Source organism: Protopterus annectens, chromosome 3.part1, assembly GCF_019279795.1.
Source record: "Protopterus annectens isolate FY-2018-M chromosome 3.part1, PAN1.0, whole genome shotgun sequence".
In the NCBI taxonomy this organism is placed as follows: domain Eukaryota; kingdom Metazoa; phylum Chordata; order Ceratodontiformes; family Protopteridae; genus Protopterus; species Protopterus annectens.
The window spans coordinates 1645695223-1645714991 of record NC_056732.1 but is presented as its reverse complement, the minus strand read 5'-3'; the positions used below and the strand labels follow the sequence as shown (position 1 = coordinate 1645714991).

The 19769-nt window shown below is 38.7% G+C and overlaps 1 protein-coding gene across 2 annotated transcripts in view; it reads left to right on the top strand.

The window, feature by feature from the left end:
• LOC122798593 (lanosterol 14-alpha demethylase) overlaps positions 1–19367 on the top strand; it is a 160509-nt gene extending 141142 nt beyond the window's left edge. For both annotated transcript variants that reach the window (XM_044067670.1, XM_044067669.1), the window contains 2 exons: positions 3692–3860; positions 18531–19367. In XM_044067670.1, coding sequence (XP_043923605.1) covers positions 3692–3860; positions 18531–18706 — 345 coding nt within the window. In that variant the 3' untranslated portion in view covers positions 18707–19367. The remainder of the gene's footprint in view (positions 1–3691; positions 3861–18530) is intronic.
• The last annotated feature ends 402 nt before the right edge of the window (positions 19368–19769 follow it).

Here is a 19769-nt window from a genome sequence, read left to right as displayed (position 1 = left end):
AACACCTAAAATCACCAAGTATGTAAACAACATAGAGATAATTTATACAGTGTAAATGCGTTCTTATCTAAGAGAAAGTAATTACTAGCGTGTGCTTGTTCTTTAGCAAGTGCATTTTATTTATTTATTTATTTATAAATAGTGGTATACGAGTGAGCCCTGCAGAGTAGAGACCTTTTTCATAAGGGACTTAGGAAGGAAAACTTAAAATTAAATTGTGAGTAACTCATAAACACCTAAAGAGTATGTGAGGCAGCTTTAAGACAGTATGTATGTTCGGGTCTATATTAGATGCTCGACCGTTTAAATGTTCGAATCTCTAAAGGTCATCCTTTAGAGATGAACAGTTAAGCGATCGAAATTTTACAAAAATTAAAAGAAAAAAATACACAATAGAAAAGAAAATAAAGGGTTTAAGCAGAGGGGCACGCCCCCTTGCACCCCCCCCCACACCCCTACTTTAATATACCAACTCCAAGATCGCGCTACAGTGTAGGGAATGGGAAATTTCCCATTTCTGCACTGTAGTTCACTGAAGTGCGATCTCGGAGTTGGTATATTTAAGTATTGGGGGGCTTGCCCCCCTGCCTAAACCCTTTCTACGTGTTTGTTTGTTTTTTTATATACTTTTTTACTATTTCGAACATTTGTGTTCGATCTGTAAAGGTCGACCTTTACAGATTCGAACATTTACGTGTTTGTTCTGGTAATATAGACCCATATGTTCAAATACTTACACTCTTTACATAGAACAAAGTACAAGTATGTATAAGAATAGAATGTACATAACATTGTGATTTCCAAACACTGCACAATACTATGTAAATTGTCATAAACTGCAAGTGCAGAAAAAGTACATACCTGAAATATGTATAGCTTAATGCAAGTCGCACATTCTACCATTATATTGAGTAGAACTGGCATTATTGTTTACATAGAAAACCTGTTTAAACTATTTGCATCCATCAGTGTTTGTATTAGAACTAAACCATATCAATAGTATGGCCTTCTGTCTGATGCTAAACAGTTTTCATAATTCTTTTTGTATCTTTACAGCTCTGCTATCTGCTACAGATAGCATTTACTGTAACGTCAGTGAAGGACAAGTCACACAGTTAACCATTCAACAAGCTAAAGTGAATGAAACCGGGAAAAACCGAAAGACAGCAACAACATTGCCAGTGGACAAACCTTTGCTATGGGCCTATAATAATTAGCCAAGGTGGGGGGGGGGGGGGGGATACTTTAGGTAGAAGTACTGCAAGAATGCCGAAGGTCTGGTGGGACAAGTATAGTTGTAAGAGTGAAGTTGAAAATGTGATTGAGACGTCCCACTAGAAAAAAAGTTAATCATTTCTATCAGCTTAAGATTCAGGTGAAATGAGGACTGCTTAGCAAGCTGTCAATTGATTTTCTAGTAATGGATTCAAAATAAAAAGGTTAAGTGGACTGATACTGTGGAAGGATCTAAAGTAAATATGTGGCAGCGTGGGTGGGAAAGAAATGTTATCCCTAAGCTAATTTAAGTTCAATATGCATGACCTTTTTTCGTATATTTTAGAAAACAGTGTGCAATGATTTGTTTAATAGTTTAAGTCTTGGATTAGCAAGTTACTGCTCATGACTCTGCTTAAAGAAAGCCACCTTTACAATATTAGTAGCTGGTCTTACACCTCTGTTTAGGTTAAGGAGTATCATATACTTTGATCAGAAGGGCTGGCTTTCCAAGAGGACTGGACTTGCTGTCAGTTTTTAATTTTTTTTTTTGAGTTTATGTGTAAGCCATATAAGTAGCACTGTGAAGACACAAACACATGTGGTCATCTGCTGTCATGACGAGTAGCCCCACAGCTGTACTTTAACAGACAGTGGAGTTGCTGCCGAATGCCTAGGTCACATTGTATTATTCAAAGTGTTATTTGTACTTCAGCTGTAGCAGAAAGTGTAGTGCAACAAACTCAAGATGGTGTACAGGGCCTTAAAAGTTAGAAAATAATGAATTGCCTGAAGGAATAAATTATGGTCAGAATCATCACTAAAGTGTATTATTAAAGTTGTACTCCTGTATAACTATGCTCTTTGTTGTATGGCATTGGTTGTGGTGTTAAGTATTCAGTAGTGTAAAACCAGACTACAAATATTCTGTGGTGTAGTTTCTTGATCATACGTTCATAGGTGATTACTAGGCTAATGACCCGAGGCAACTTTTTAAGCCTAGACATGCTTCCCAAATGTATCTAACAAGTTTTGATACATTAATATTATTTTAAGGTGTATATGTAGGCTTGGACATGGATGGTCATGGATTTATAGGCTGCCTCTGTGTTCTAGTGTCATAGGAGCTAGACCAGGGATAAGTTTCCTATTCCCCATCCACTAGTCCAAGTTACACATGAAGTGGGAAGAACTCTGCTTCACATGTATAGGAAGCCTGTTCCGAAGAAGGGGTAATCTCAGACACATTCCTGTCCCTCTAGCATGCCTTGTTTATGTTGCAGATGAGGTTTAGTTCCATTGATCAGGTAATTCTGATGCTGTTTTGTAGATGCGCACCAGGTCTGTTACAGTGGGATAAGAGGATGCTTTGTAAGCCAGGCATAGGTGACATCTCCACAGTCTGTAGGAGACCAAGTACAGGGATAGAGCTTTGAGGCAGTCCATGTAGGACATGTTTTTTAAGCCATATTTTCTTTTTTGTGAGGAATGTATGTGGACAATGCAGTTATTGCATACGACTGATCAGATACATACCAAAGGGGGTGTTGTACTCAATGATTGGTGTAATGAGGGCAGAGTACAGTGGTACTTATTCAGATTAAGTTTTCCAAATTGATAGTCATGTAGCTCATAGTTCATAGAGGATCTACAGGCCATGGGCCAAAAAACTCATCTGGCGTGTTAACAACAGATATTTGCTCTGTCAGAATAACTGTCCAGGTTATGTTTTACTGACGAGTTAGTAAAGGACTGTAATATACCATAAGGTAGATTGTTCACATCTCAGCCTTTTGAATAAGATCGTGTGTTCCATGGCAGTAGTACTCTGGGTTGACAGTCTGCTTCTCTTTGCAGCACAATTGAAAGTAGTAGCCAACTAAAGGTTATGAGAGCTTGTTAAAGTGCATATTAAAGCCCATTTTAAATCAAGAAAAGTACAAACAATTCGGATGTGGTTGCTTTGAATGTTAAACACACAGTACACTGTCCAAAATTGTTATGTTACAAAGTAAAGGTTTAGACGGGTCAGTCTCTTATAGGTTCATAGGTTCATAGATTAGTACTAAGCTAACTGCCCTTGCGAGCCATTTTAACCCTAGCCAATTAGCCCTTGTGAGACCCAAACCCCCCTTGTGTTTTTGTGTTTGTAAACAGCACAACAATTTAACCTGATAAAAAAAATCATTTTTTATTACTGTAATTTGTTTTGTAAAGTTTCTTTTTATTTGTTTTCTTTCATTCCCCATTTTGTTTTCTCAGCTTCTTGAGATTTTACAACTGTAATCCATGTGAACTGAATTTTATTATATAAGTAATCATTGTGTTAAAATGCAATTGTCTAATGCTTTGACTTTAGATTTTGTAATTTTGTATATTTTCAAACTTTATAATTTATTTTCACTTTGGTTGAACCTGTAAACAGTCCACAGTTAACAAAAATAAATAAATAAATTAAATTCTCCTTCCCTTGCAGACTGTTGCAGGTTACACTATTCCCCCTGGCCACCAAGTATGCGTGTCACCTACTGTTAACCATAGGCTGCGAGATGCCTGGTTTGAGAGATTCGATTTCATTCCTGACCGCTATCTCCAGGACAGTCCAGCAATAACAGAAAAGTTTGCATACATACCTTTTGGTGCTGGTAAGTCTTTTTATACATATTATGTATGAAAATCAAAGTATATTGTGGCAGTTTTAAACTTCAGGGCAATCAACATAAATGAAGGCTCTGCTCTTGGAAAAATGGTGTAGTTTGTGTTATGGAATTGTACTGCATTTTATTATTTTCTATAACAAATACAGTGTTCAGTGTTAAATATGCAGTGGCCTTCCTTCTCCCTAGAACAGGGCTGGATGATGACACTGTATCACAAAAGTGCAGGATACCAAGTTATTAGAATTCAGCACAGAGCTGATGAAGACTTATAGCTTAGCATATTCACTAATCCTGAGGCCATACTGAACTGTAATGTCTGCCCTTATCAGAAGTGATGGGTTTTGTGGATTTACATGTTGCCAGCATTTAGTTAAGGTTAAGACATCTATCTGAAACTCTGCTCACTTTTATCTGGGATATTTAGTGGGTTCTTAATGATGTTGTGCATATCTTGATAAAGGTAATGGCTCTCTCTCTCAAGAATTAGCTAATACATTACCTTAGTTTTATTTGCATTTCACATTTTCTTAATATTTGTACCTAATTTACATTTAGACATCATATACCTAATTTACATTTAACATAAGACATTTTGTTTCTATTTCTCTACATTCGTTATTTTCATTATCCCCTTTATAGTCATATTCCGGACAGCATATTTCTTGTACTGTGATTTACATAGTTTTATGGTTCAGTTAATTTTATTAAGCCGTTAAGTGAGTTGATCCATAATGGACCATTTTCAGCCATGGTACAAGCATACAGCAAGATGACATGACACATTCCTCCACCACCACCCCCTCCTGCCCCAAGCATCACCCCAATCATCAACCTTCCTCCACATCCTTCTGCCTCAAGCCCATCCCCACAAGCACTATAAAAAGACTTCTCAAATGCAAACCCTGTCGCAGTGCACCCGACAACCTTCCACCCACCTTCATCAAACAATCTGCAGACATTGCTTATCACATCTCTATTCTTATAAATAGATCCACACAAGAATCATTCCACAAAGGTGGCAAAAATACCGATACCACCAACTTCAGGCCTATTGCCATCCTTTCCCCTCTTTCTAAAATACTAGAGAAAACAATACAAGCACAACTCATGGCACACCTAACACCAAACAATCTCCTCTTTCCTACCCAACACGGCTGCTGCTCAGGCCACAGCACCATGACTGCCCTGCTTTCCTTTCTTGAAACCATAAACCTCAAGTAAGTTCATATTCGCACTATTCCTAGATCTGTCCAAGGCCTTTGACACCATCTCACACACCCTACTTATATCTCAACTCTCCACATTACACCTCTCTCCCACCACTATCGCCTGGTTTTCCAGCTACTTGTCCAACTGCCAACAAGCTGTCCAATGGAAAACTTCAACCTCCCACTTCCTTCCCACACCCACATGTGTCCCACAAGGTTCTGTTCTTGGGCCTCTTGTCTTCAACCTATTCATTAACAACTTTCACTAATCCATCTCAGACTCCTCTATCATCCAATATGCAGATGACTCAGCAATCATCTGCTCAGCCTTCTCCCCCTCCAAGCTGCTAGCAAAAACCCAACTAGCCTTCTTCAAAACAGAAACCTGGATGCAGTCTAACCATCTGGCACTAAATGCAAATAAAACTAAACTAATGTGTTTTTCCCCCTACAAAATACTGCATTGACAAATCCGCATTCACCATACAGAGCCAAAACAACACCCTGCTTGAAATCGTTCCCAACACCTAGCTTCTTGGCATCATTATTGCTTGAACAACTAAAATTTGACACCCACATCCGCTCCACAGTCAAGAAAACCGACCAAAAGTTAGGTCTCCTCTATAGTATCTATAGGCACAACTGCTTCCTAAGCCCCTCTACCCGTCAAACTCTTACATCCACCTTCCTACTCCCATCCCTTATGTATGGTGCCCCTCTTCACCAGTCTCCATCTTGGCCTTTGGTCCAAACTTCAATCCTGCTACCACAAGATCCCCAAATTTGCAACCAATTAAAAAAAACTCATCCCACCACTGTCACTCTCTCCTCACCCTACTGGCTTGAGCTATCCACCTATCTCAGTTACCTACAACTCACCATTGCCCACAAGCTCATCTTTAAACCTGCCAACTGCCCAGCTCTCGCTACTTCCTTAAAACCTTACATTCCCAACCGCTCACTCAGATCCAAAACCCAAAATCTCCTTCAGGTCCACAAACCTGCATGACCTCCTGGCCATCTACTGCTGTCCCACTCCTTAGCTAAACAGTGGAACTCTCTCCCTACACACCTACGCAATATACCTAACCATACAAATTTAAAATCTCAGCTACTCTCTCATCTTTCTTCCAAATGGGAATGCCCCTGCCACTCTCCAACTTAAACCCCTGCCTCCCTCATTCCACCTTGCACTTACTCATCCAACTACCTCTACTATTACTTCATCCCACCCAAAACAATCCCTCCCCTAACAACAACGTAATTTTCTCCCTAATATCTATTGTACTATAGTCTCCAATCTCAATTATACTATTACCCTCTCCTTGCATAAATTTTTTCTAACCTACTAATAGCTAGTAGCTATATATTTTGAAATGTTAAACCTACAACTGAGTTTATAACAAAAATATTCACTTTATGTAAATGTTGAAATTATGTCTTTTCATTTTTGTAACATTGTGACAAGCCAATTGCAAATATCATGGAGCTTATCTGTAAATGTTTAATTAGCTGTATTGAACGATGTCCTTTTGTAACATGTGAAATGTAACTTGCAATTATTGTAGAGCTTTTCTCCCCAGGCCTTCACTGAAAACGGGCTTTTCTTGGCCCAGTGGACTTCCCTGGTTATCAAACTTAAATAAATAAATAAAATGTACATGCTTATACTACTTCCAATTTAATGTGGCCCGAATGAGTATGGAAGTTACAACAAACTGTTATCTCACTTGCCAGCAATATTCTTCTCTAGATTATTCTGCAGAGCAACATAATCTAGAAGATTTAGGATTGCCTGGAAGTATTTGCAGATACTTTTATATTCCAAGCAAACTCGTTTTCCTCAAGTAGATGACAAGTGTTGGAATTACAAATTCCTTACAGAGTACTCTGTCAAGGATACTGGGAAGCAAATGAGTGTAATTAAGGAAATGATTTTTTATGAGCTGGAATACAGGATCTGAATGAACTTAGACATAGTAAGGCCTGGTTAAGTTTAACTTTTGTGGCAGCCAAAAAAGGCATTTACTAGAAAATGGAAATCAAAGTCTAACCCAACTATACTTGAAGTTGTGAATATTATAACAGAGGTAAAAGAACAAGAAGTGGAATCTTTAGAAAAGGTAGGAGAAGAAAATTACATAGAAAAACATGGAAATTGTGGGAACAATATGTGCAGAAAAATGTTTTGAAGGAAGAATGAGGTTGAGAGTTCAGGAAGTGAACCATTTATGTAATGTTACTTTGATCATATGCTTTAGAACAATATATGTAATGTATACTGTTTGTAAATGTGAACTTCTTAATATGGTTTGATTGCGTTTATATAAATGTAAGTTTCTTTATCATATGTGTAAATGAAAAAATAATAATATGGTTTGTTTTCTTTTCTGTTATATGTTTACTTATGTCTTAAGTGATAATTTAATAAAGGTATTTGCAAAATGTGTTTGCATTGTAACATGAAGAAGATAAAATTCCTGACAACTGGTAAAAATCCATAAATTTATGTTTGATGGAGATATCATAGAAATTGTAGACAACTTCAATCTGCTTAGATCAATAATCAGTAAATGAATAAGAAGCAGGTAAGAAAGTCAACAAATAGTCACTCTTTGCAGAACAACCATGAAGGATTTAAATAAGATTTTTTAAGAGCAGCGATGTATGTTCGCCGTTAGATTCAGCTTGCCCAAGCTGTGCTGTTATCAGTAACAAGTATATAGCACTCAAGTGATAGACTTAATACTCACAATAAAAAATATTCTGTACAACTTCCTTCCAATATAGTCACTAGTGTTTCCACAATGCAGTGGTGTTCTTTAACAAATAAAAGGCATGGATGTTACAACAGTATCACTTTATACTGCTAGCAAACCAGTTTTAGTGCAGAATGCACCTTCATTAGTGTACATTTTGGATTCGTATCAAATACTTTTTTGTGGGTAATAATTTTTTTGTGGATATTAATAAAAGCTGATTTTATCAAGTTCTGTTTGTTGTGTTCATGGTTTATCCATTCACTTCTCTGGGTACCTTACACCATTGTCCAGAATTTTCTCTTTTCTCTCATGTGGATGTGAAGAGTTGGACAGTGAAGAGACAAGACACAAAAAAAGTAGATTCATTTGTACATGCCATCTTGAAAAACAAATCAGTTGGTATTTCAGAAGATGAAATCTAAGTATTCCAAAGAAGCTCTGATGACAGGATCTTGACTTTCATACCTTGGACTTCTCGTACCAAGAGAAGGATAATTAGTGAAATGCAGCATGGTTGACAAGGTCATAGGTCACTATAAAAGTGGGAGAGTGGCAATGCGATGGAGTGATGTATCTACAGTGATAGATGGCTTCTTATCATCTCATTGAAGACAAAACATGTTTAGGTCAGGACAACTATGTATAGGCTGGGGAAGAGCTGACTTTGACTGTCTATATTTCATTATATTGGTGCACCAGAGGTCCAAGGTTTTTCATGAAAATGTTCAGTTTTATTTCATTTCAAGACAAAAAAGGCAGAGGTGCAGACACTATTACACAGACAAGTGCATCAAAATAATTATCTGAACCAATGGAAAAGACATTTAGAGTATCTTTCTTTCTTCTCAAAAGTCACAGAGCTCCTTCAAACAGGGCAACAGTCACTTCCAAAACAGCCCTGTAATTCTTTCTGCATTAGAAAGAAACGGGTGTCAAAGACCATAGGAAATAAATCCTGCCTTGTATAATCTCCTCCCTCCAGATTTTTTACATGGAAATGTGCAGGTCTTGGAGTGCCCCACACAAATCCTTCCTTCATACAGCATAACACCCAGTAGTGATGTTACAGGCAACCCCTCAATCTATGAGATGCCTACTTCTCTGATTTGGATGGACTATGGTTCTGTTAACTGAAACATGTAGTCCTCTCCACCTAAGAAAAAGTGTTGACTACATGAAATAGTAGTTCTCTGTATAGCCTTTGTATACATTGTTTACCTCAGTTTTAAAGCAGTAGTTCTGCTTGCAGTTTTTACACACTATGTTGCATTGTCTTACATGATTCTGATACGATGTTCTGGTGAGAACAATGACACTATCTTACAGTAACCTCACCTGATTGAAGGTTTTGGTTTAAGGCCCGAATACGATGTATGGGATGTACTTACAGAGCTTTAGTCTCTTTGATCAATCAAGCATATAGTTCAAGCAACTCCACAAGACTTATTCAGAAGACAGGATAACAACCTTTAACCCTTCCTGGCTTCAGGGATAATCTCCAAATTTCCACATTGGGGGACACCTTTTGACAACCCTTGTCACACTTTTGGAGTCCTCTTAGATTCCGCTCTGTAGTCAGGAATTCGGGAATCCAATCATAGTAGAGTAGTAGGACTGAATTAGTTTTACCTGAAGATAATTTCCATTAACTTCCTGAAATACTCCTGCCATGCTGCTATACTGATATAGTCCTGACTACAGCCCAGGTGACCAGAGATTGATTAGAGGCTTGGGAAGTTTGATGTTATGGGGAGGATGGACATGGCTATCCTGAAGGAGGGATGTGCTAGGCGGATCCTCTTGGAGAGCTCAGGTAGAGATTAGGACTTGGAGAAGGATAGCAGTGATTGAGTAGGCAAGGAAACTGAGGAGACATGATTGCTTGGGAAGAGGAGCACATTCTTGGGTTACACTGTCATTGCCCACCCAGTGCCTACACAGTTGATAAGACAACACAGGGGTTAGTGAATAGGCCATCAAAAAAATCCCTCAACAGCTTCAGTATGATGGCACCTTGCCTGACCTGTCCAGCTCTACAGTGCTGGCAGTTGTAGCCCCTAAATCCTGGTACTGAAATGGGGAGACCACCATGCACAAGTATTCTCCTGGTTGGAATTAGTTCAGACTGGGGAGCCAGACAAGATGTGGGAGCTGCAGAACATGGGATTGTGGGTTGCAAGCATTGGAGTCTGAAGTCTTTTGCGGTGGGATGAAAAAGAACTTCTGCCTTACTACTAATTCTCTGACTCAGAGTTATAAGAGTTAATACCACAGTGTTTAATAGGCTCAGTAGGCACTACTATTTATTTTGTCTTTGTGTACTGGGAAAGTCTGACTGGGCAATCCCCATTTTCAGAGGTGGCCCATGGAGAAACACACACACAAATTTGCATATTTGCATATACGTTTTTGTTTCTTTCAGAACAAAATGTGACATTAGAGTTCTGTGAGCATGAAAGTCTTCCTGTGTAACACACTTTTTTGAAACAAGTTGCAGTACATTACTGTGGCTGTTATTATTATTGTTGTTATTATCGCCATTATTGTCATTACTTTTATTTGATCACAATCAAGCATCTGAGTTTACACTGTGAATATTGTGGCAGTAATTGCTTGGGTACAGGCCAAAAGTCTCTAGATGAATGGTCCTGCTGTCATCTGATTATGTTTAAGCATTCATAGTTTGGCTTTGTAGAGCTACTGTGCATTTGTGTGAAACAAGATGAAACATGTTACTGGCCATTTTTTTAAATTACATTCAGTCATGGGCATAGAAGTTGATGCTTTCTATAGGTGACTGGACTTGCTGTTTGATATCTCAACAAGACTGGCTTTTTTGTGAGTCCTAGCCCATCCCAGTTGGCAGGATACTTTGTGACCCCCTTCCTAGCAGAAGCCATTTTACCTCCTCAAGCATGTGATTGCTTCTGTCCATGCACCTACTGAAGAGGCTACTTTGGTCATGGCATGTTGAGCCAACTGCACACTCCAATACTGCCCCAGATGCCATTTTCCCAACATCAACTGCAGCTGGTACTTATGCCATTAATTAAACATGGACTGTCTTGGTTGTAGTCAGGGCTTTATCCCTATGTTCCAGTGGTACTGGCAGCAGGGCAGTGTTGCTTAATATCCTGTGTTATACCTGGTTTTCAGGGGGGTGCATTATAAGACTTGCAATCATTTTTCAGGTGAAGCAGCTGTCAGAAGTATATGCGTACTAATTTGCTGCTCTTCTGAAACTCAGATATATTTCTGCAGAGGAAAGATATTTTTGGATCACTAGATTCATACCTGAGCAGCCTGCATCCACCCATACCCAAACTTATGCAATGACAAACATTACATGAAGTTAATAAATCATTGACTAAATGCATACACTAGGTTAGCATCATGACATACTTTTCTGAGATGTTTTATTGAACTGTTCAAATGGTTTCAAGCATATGGAGATATATTCCTAGTTTACATAACAGCATCAGAATTACGTGGATTTTTGGATTGCATATTTTTTCATTTAGTTTCAGCTCACAGCAAACATACATTTAAAACAGGACATGTAGAGCACTAAGAGTGGGAGGTTGACATAATGGTTAAGGTGTTTATCTTACAGACACAAGGTGCAGGGCTTGATTCTCACATGGGATAATTGGCTAGGCTTAAAATGGCCCACAAGAGAAGTTAGCCTAGTACTACTAATCTATGAACCTAAGAGCTGGAAGATATTTTTCTGCAGTATTCTGATTTCATGATAGACATAATATGATGTGTGTGTCTCCTGTCTGTCTGTATGTGCGCGTGCATGTGTGTGTGTGTGTGAGAAAGTGTGTGTGTATGTATGTATGTATACATATATATATATATATATATATATATATATATATATATATATATATATATATATATATATATGTGTGTGTGTATAATTTATTTATTTTTTTACTTTGTTTCTGTACATAGCTTGTATAATGGCTCCACTACATTTATTCAGCTAATCCATTATTTCCACTGGAGCATGGCATTACCAAGTTAAGTAAAGGTCTCATGATCCACTCCTTACCAGTTTAAGTAAAGGCCCCACCTGGTGAAAGTTAGAAATGGCAGTGATGTTCACCTTAATTGAATAATTAGCTTAATCTTCCATCAAAAATCTGAAATTGAAGTTATAAAGGTATCAGGCCTTTAGAAATAGCCCATATGAAAAAGCACATCCATTTATTCTTGCACATGTTTCTAGTATTAGTCTTTTAGTCTTATCTAGGGCATTTCCTCAAAGAAGACATGAGGGAATAGGAGTTGTTACATTTGTTGGTTCGGGAAGCAAGGAGGTTGCAGGAAGGATTCTTCCAATCTAAAACAATAAGTAACAAGATCACACAGACAAACCACTTAGTAAAAACTACAAGAAAAATCTAGCCAAGCTAGCTTTTCCACTGTTGATTCCTTCAAACTTCTTGTATTAGAGGTAAAATGGGATATATGCAAGTGACCCCTTAAGGAGATCAGGTGTTGTGTTTCCAAAGGTTAGCCAAACAGTCCACTTATGCTGTGCTGACAAGGCCATAAGAAGTCTGAAACATGCATGTCAACAGCTGCTGGGGTTTGGCTTTATTGGCCTGAATTTGTTCATAACAGACTTAAAAAGGAATAATGTCATGGGATTCAGAACTGCTATATACCTGAAACACCTGATGTCCTTAGGGGGTCATTTGCATATATCATGTTACTTCTAATACAAGAGGTTTTAAGGAATCGCACAGTGGAAAATCTAGCATTGTAATTTTAAGGATTCTTCCAGTGATGCAACAATTTCTACACTACCGACAGACTGAGGAACCATTCATGCAGCAGCAGTAGGTAGCAGCTGAGCCTTCTCACTTGAGAACTGGCTTTCTGGAGAAGTGATTGTCAATAAGAAATCATTCTGTTGACAGCCCACTCCCATATCCTCACTGCTTCTCAACAGTGGGGTTGAGTAAGTTTCCCCATTTGTTTATATACAATAATTCTGCAATGTTGTTGTTGTTGTTGGAGTGGATAGTTACAGCACCCTGTGGCAGGAAGTCCAGAAAGGACTGCAGGATGAGGAGAACTGCCCCTTCTCCAGAACATTTATTTAAATACTAGCTTCTTTTTGTGACATTACAGCACAGATAGTCTGCCAGTAGCAAAATTCCCCACTCTGTAACAGAGGCATCTGTAGTGATAGCCACTACAGGAGTGCAGAGCTGTAACAGACTTTCCAGAGTTAGGTTTGAAGTTTTTACCCATGATTTAATTGTGAATTTCCAGTTTTAGAATCTTGACATATGTTATGGGCTGTGATAATTTATAGCTATGGTTTAAATGTGACTTTCAGGTTTTGGAATCTTGACGTGTTATGGGCTGTGATAATTGGGGCCAGAGAATTTTTAAGGTCCACCTTAGCACTATCTTTGTTCAGTCTGGCATATACCATGCATATGGTTACTGCCATTTGACTCAGAGCTTTGAGACATAATGCTGTGACCGAGACTAAATAAGCATCGTTTTTCAAGGGAGGGGTCCTGTCCAAAGGAAGACGTACTGCAGGATGAAGTACCTTAAGTGCATATAATGAATTGGCAGAATTTCAAAGGGCTCCATCTGAAGCCTTGCACTGTTGATTGTAATTCACAAAGGCTGGAATAGACTTAGTCACTGCCTGGGAGTTTCTTCTAACGTCTTCATATTGGAAAGGATAGGAGTATATCATTCAGGTGAGGAAACACCTTTACCCTGTATAGCTTTGATTTCATCCATCTATAGATATTTATTGAGCACTCCTAGGGACAGGTTTGAGCAAATGGAACAGTCTGGAACTGAAAGAGATTGGCTCCTACCCAGAAACACACAAATCTCCTGCACGACTTGGCAACCTTTCTGTGTAGCTAGGCATCTTGGCTGTCCAAACATCACACCCACTTTCCTTCTGACATACAGAGAAAGACTGAGTGCACTATGACCATCTGAAAGGTATCTTTAATTTACACTGATTAAACCACTTATTAACATGAAGTTTTTTTTTGTTTTGGGAGGGCTGAAAATAATGTGACCCTTTCTGGTCTAGTGGAACTTCTTAGATGACTGTTTTCTTTGTGAGGGTTAAACATTTTTCTTTCAACACTGTTTTGATGGGGAAGGAAGTCTGGAAAAGCACAAAGGTGGAGCTGAGAGAGGTGTGGATATTACTGTTCTTATCCACTTCTCTTGGGTGATGGCCAGCAACACATTATTTATTTACATTTGTTTACTGGGCATATCCGACTAGGGTGGAGGCCCTTTTTCAGTGGAAGCATTGGGAGAAAAGCTCCATTACATAAAACATAGTTGTAAGTCAGTAAAAAGTACAAAAGCTTTGATAACAATGAATTAATTTAATTCATAAACAACGCTAAGATATTGGTTATACATACAACTGTAGATACAGATGGCCAATGGCTGCATCCTAAGTGGGACATTTGGCGAAAATTTCAGAGATTGGGGTTCTTAACTGAATATAATGTAGCTTGTTTTCTTTTATATAAATGTATGTTTGCCTATGTGCTAAGTGATAATTCAATAAAGGTGTTAAAAAAAAGGGTTTCAGGGATTGGGACATCTCCCAAAGGAGACCCACAGAACCCTTCCTGCTGTTTTTTTCTTTTTTGTATGTGGGATGGTATTCATTCTGAATGTTTCTACAGTTATGTTGGTTCCTTTCAGATGTCTGGTTGTTTTGGGGCTCTTGGTAACATCACAAGCAGTGCTGTTGTGGGGTCTCTTGTGTAAAGCAGACTAGACCAATTAAAAGGCTGCATTGATTTCCAGCAAAATCTCCCAGGCATGACAGTGAAGAGCTATGATGGGCACCTCCTTATCTAGCCACACAATCTCTGAAACTCTAAACTATATGCGTGGTAAGATTAGCAATAGAAGACTTAGTTGCCATCTGAGACTGCAATTTTAGCCTAAGCTGTCCATCTGGCAGTTCATCCACTGACTGACTCATGTAATCAGTCTGCTGTCACTGGATCCTTAACATGTAACAAGGTGATTTACTGCCTCAAGGAAAACACTGCACTCCCCAAAACCTGTCCATGGGCCATGATTCCTTATCTGGGGATGCACAGCAAGACTTTGTGATGTAGGAAGTATGGGAAAGGCTGCCATAGCAGCAGTAGTGTACAGTTTGGGAGTATCAGTTCAGCATGTGCCATCTTTGGGAGGCCAGGGGATCTTGACCCGTCTTTTCAGAAAAGGTCCCCATGACATTAGGGTTTTCCCAGTCAGTTTTGACCACAAGCAGTACCATTTTGTCATTTGGAGATACCACCCAAAAAGGAGGCCATGCAGGGTCTGAGAGACATCTTGTAAACTCCTAAAGTCTCTCCATCTCTGCCTCATTGTCTGAAAAATGCCACCACACTTGGGATCATCTAGGAGGTGGAGAATCAACAGAATCAACAGCCTTTTCATCCTAACTGAGATGGGGATCTCCTAATCGGCGTCCAAGGGCCTCCTCTTGCTGTTGCACTAAACACCAGACAGTGGTGATGTTGGGTCCAATGATGATGAGGAGGCTTGCACTGATCCAGATGCATGGAATGGGTCCTGTTAATAGAAAATGTAGATGGACAAGGAACCAGAAAAAGAAATGTTGGCTTTAGAGGCTGAGTTGATTGCAGAAACAGGCTCCAATGGTGGCAAGTGCAAAGCAATCTGAATTGTTAATGCTGATATTGACACCGATGCCATACGCTGGTGAGGGCTCTAAACCCTGCTGCCCAAGCCCAAACCTTTTTGAGGCCATTTCTAGAAAATTAACACCCCCCACCCCCAAACCCATTGACATTGGGCCTAATGATGAAAGCATTGACCCAGAAAGTTGGAAGGCTGATGACCCCATGATGTAAACTCCAGCAGTGGTAACACTTGCACTGAGTCTAACCCCTTACATTCTAAAAACCCAGGCCAACAGGAACTCCTGATGCTTACAGCACTGTTGTTGATGTCATCAATTCTGACAATAGAGACAGTGACAGAGGAGCCCATTCCAAGAGCTGTGGTCCTGACATCAAGGCCACAACTGGCACTGATAAGTATGTCAATGACAAAGATGCCTGAAGGTACACACTGAATGGGGCTACCACTGAATGAGGGCCATTGAAGGGAACTTGGATGTTGTGGTGCGTGCTTGGGATGTTATTAGGGGGTAGGTTGTGTGTGTGTATGAATGTGTCTGTGAGTTCAGTGGGAGGGTGCTGTGTTTGTGTGTGTGTTTGTGTGTGGGGGGGTGCTGCGTTAACACCACACTCCCCAAGATTAACAAGCAAATCCTGCAACATTGGTGGGGGGGACACAAGATACCTTGTTATATCATGTCTAGGCCTAGGGAAATGTTATGCCAAAATGTAAAACTGCCCATAAAGAAAGAAAAACATTAAAGGTCTGACATGTAAGGAGATTAGAATGTAGAAAAGAAACAACTGGATAAAATCAAACTAGTTTTACAATAAAACTTATTCTTTAATTTCTGACAAAATCAGCAATTTCCAAGCAGTGGAACCTGGAGTCATTTTTCTGATGCTGCTTTGCCTCTTGGTAAAATACATCTAGAAAGGAAGTGCATTGGAAGCACATTAATAGTGAAAGGGGATGGTCTGTAACCTAGTAAAGGGTCACATGATGAGCTGACTAAAGGTGTGTGACTTTAGACTTTCTGCTGACTAGGACGAAGTTCCTCATGCCAGATAGTTGGCCACAGTGTGGCAGGTACATATAAGCAGTCAGAGGTATAACAAGTAGAGGACATGAGAAGTCATACAGCACATTTGCAGTTTAACTGGTTGTGGATGAGTTATAGGCAGATGAATTTGGTAAATAAGTGATATTTGACTTTTTTTCTGAGTTTACATCAACTTAATATTATGCTCCCTCGATGGTTACTGATAATATATACAATGACTATAACAGCAGTTTTCAGAAAAAAAGATAATTTTGTTGCATCTTTTGTGCCAGGAAACAATAATGCCTGATATCAAAAACAGCAATCAAAATGGTCAGTACATAACCATTACCTTCTTGTGCGACAAAAAGGGGTGCACAGTTGACAGATACAAATCTGGTTTAGTTTACTTATGTACAGTAAACATAATCTTGTTGCTCGTGATCTGTACAGCACTGCATACAGCTCTGTTATGAAGTGCAGTACAAATTGACCTGTATTCTGTCTCGTGTGTTGTTTAATGCTTATTATATCATAGTGGGGTGCAGAAAATTTAAATTAGCTACAGTAAAGAAATCACATTGGTCAGTAAGAGCTGCACTATGGACCAAACTGCCATTTAATTTTCTTTTGGAATTACGGGAAATAAACTAAACTTCATGTGTCACAAAACTTCCAAAATATTAGTGTGTTGGTGAAGTGATACAGTGGCTGTCTGTTGGAGGCTGTGCCTCACCTACTGGCCACAGTTATTCCTCCAACTCAAACATCATTATTCTGCCATGGAGCTACACTTTTCTGATGAAAGCATATTACATTGAGGTGAAGTAGGCTATCAAGATCATGCACGTGCTTTGCAGTAGCACGACCGGTGCAGCATCAAACACAGTATAATGGTGATTTTTTTTTTTTCATTTTTATAAACCCAGACAGCTTAAAGCCATTGTATAATACCGTAGTCTATGGTAGCAAGGTAGGAATTACAGGGAGGCATTTACTTCTTCCCGACCAGACTGAAGCCTCTCAGTCGGGCATTAATTCATAAATAATCCCCACCACTGCCATAACTGTTGCTATAATATTAAAGTTTATAACATTTATATGATTGATATTAAGGAAATAATGTGGCAAGTTACTTACAATATTACTAATCTAAAAATTGTGATAAGGTGTCATATTCAGTGAACACTATTATATAAGCCTTGCTTCTAATTTGAAGTATATCATCATCTGGTATCTGCTAGCATGGTTGGCAGATAAGTGAAAGCCCACTCTATTTCAGGTACAACAGAGCATGGTACGGACTTAAAGTTCCAAACTGTTGTGGTGCCAATGTGTTGCTGAGCCCATGCACGATTGTAAGTGTGACGTCATCATCATTTCAGGTTAAACAGGGTTGAGTAAAGGTGTACTACTGGAGAGACGGCTAGATAAAAGACAAAGAGTACTGGAAGAAAAACAGATTTTTAGAGAAAGTAGGTACTGAGGATGCCTTGGCAATAATTGAAGGGCAGCAAGTAGGCAGGAGTGGAAATGTGACATGGCTCCATAGGCATCTCAGTGGAAACGTAGCTGTTTGCATCTTAACTTCAATTTAGTTTGAGTCACCTGAAGAAATCTGCAGTACTTAACACCTGTCTACGCAAGTAATAATATTCTATTGTATTTTAGCCCTCACTTTGTTGTAGCGATTCACAGCTTGAATGTCCCTGAGGAGGTTTGTCTGTGATGTCTGTAGCATGCTGACATGCAGTACGTCTGGGATATAGGGAGGTCTTGAAAAGTCTGCATAGATGGTAACCACAAGTCAGGAACAAACCCTGGAGCTTTGTGACAACAACACTAACCACTTTGCCACTCTATTGCCTGGATTTTTTGTTTATTAATTTCATATGTATAGATTGTTTGTTACAGTAGTACTTTTGTTCTGTTAAATATTTTTGTATGTTTTTTTCTCTAGGTCGCCATCGCTGTATTGGTGAGAATTTTGCCTATGTACAGATTAAAACTATCTGGTCTACTTTGCTTCGCTTATATGAATTTGACCTAATTGACGGGTACTTCCCAACAGTAAATTACACAACTATGATTCATACACCTAATAATCCGATTATCCATTATAAGAGGAGGATATGATGAGCAACTTGAAAAGACTGTTGTATTTTCTCATGTACTGTTTGGAAATTAACATTGCTGGTACACACAGTCACAAGGGTACTAAAACTGGTCCCCCTTGCTTGGATTGCGGGAGGAAGGGACCCCTTGGACCAGCCTACCTAACCTGTTAATAAATGTGTACATAAATGCAGTAACAGCAACACTCAGTTGCATATTTCATTTAAAAGGACATTTCTGTAGAGGGTTATCTAAAATGCAAGCAAATGATAATTTCGGACAAAAGAAACAATGTTCTTTATAGGTGAAGTAATGCTTTATTGTATTTGTTTATCCCCGTCTGTTTTCATTCTTTATTTTCTGGTAGAGGAAACCACTTCATAGCCATGTTATGAAAATAACTGAAATGTTTCAACGGAACAGTAGCGGATCCATCATATATCACGTTTAGTGAGCATATAGTGATCTATAGTCTTGATTCATTTGTAAATACTTTTCCTTTTATGTGCACACATGTGGAAACACTTCAGTTACACTAACATAATGGTTAGATTAGGCTTTGTGCAGTAAGACAAAACTTGTAAACTAATGAGTTTTGACACTTTCGGAAATGTGAGTTAGTACAGAGTCCCTCAAACCTTTCTTTGTTTAAGGCTGAATAATAAACTGAGACCAAACACCAGCTGCATTATATTTTGTTTTGATTATACATATGTAAAAGTATTCACATTTTGTTTTCAGGTAAGGCAGTAATTATGCATGTTCCTTTAAAAGGTGTAATTTTAGTAGCTAGAACTTTTTATGTGGTGATGAAATTCAGGGTTTGACATCTTCAGGATGATGTCCTTGTGGTTTGACAGTAGAAAAGTCCTTTGCATTATTAAAACATTTATAATCTGCAGTTCAGCTGCAGTAATGTATCATTTTTTTGTAGTTTAATAATTTCAGTTTACCAGTAAAGTTAGTCTTAATGTGTAGAGCCTTTCCAGAGATCTAAAGAGAAATACAACCAGTTTTGACCAAGTAGCTACTTAGAAATTATCACCACACATCTTTTGAAGTATTCATATGCTAGGAATATTTG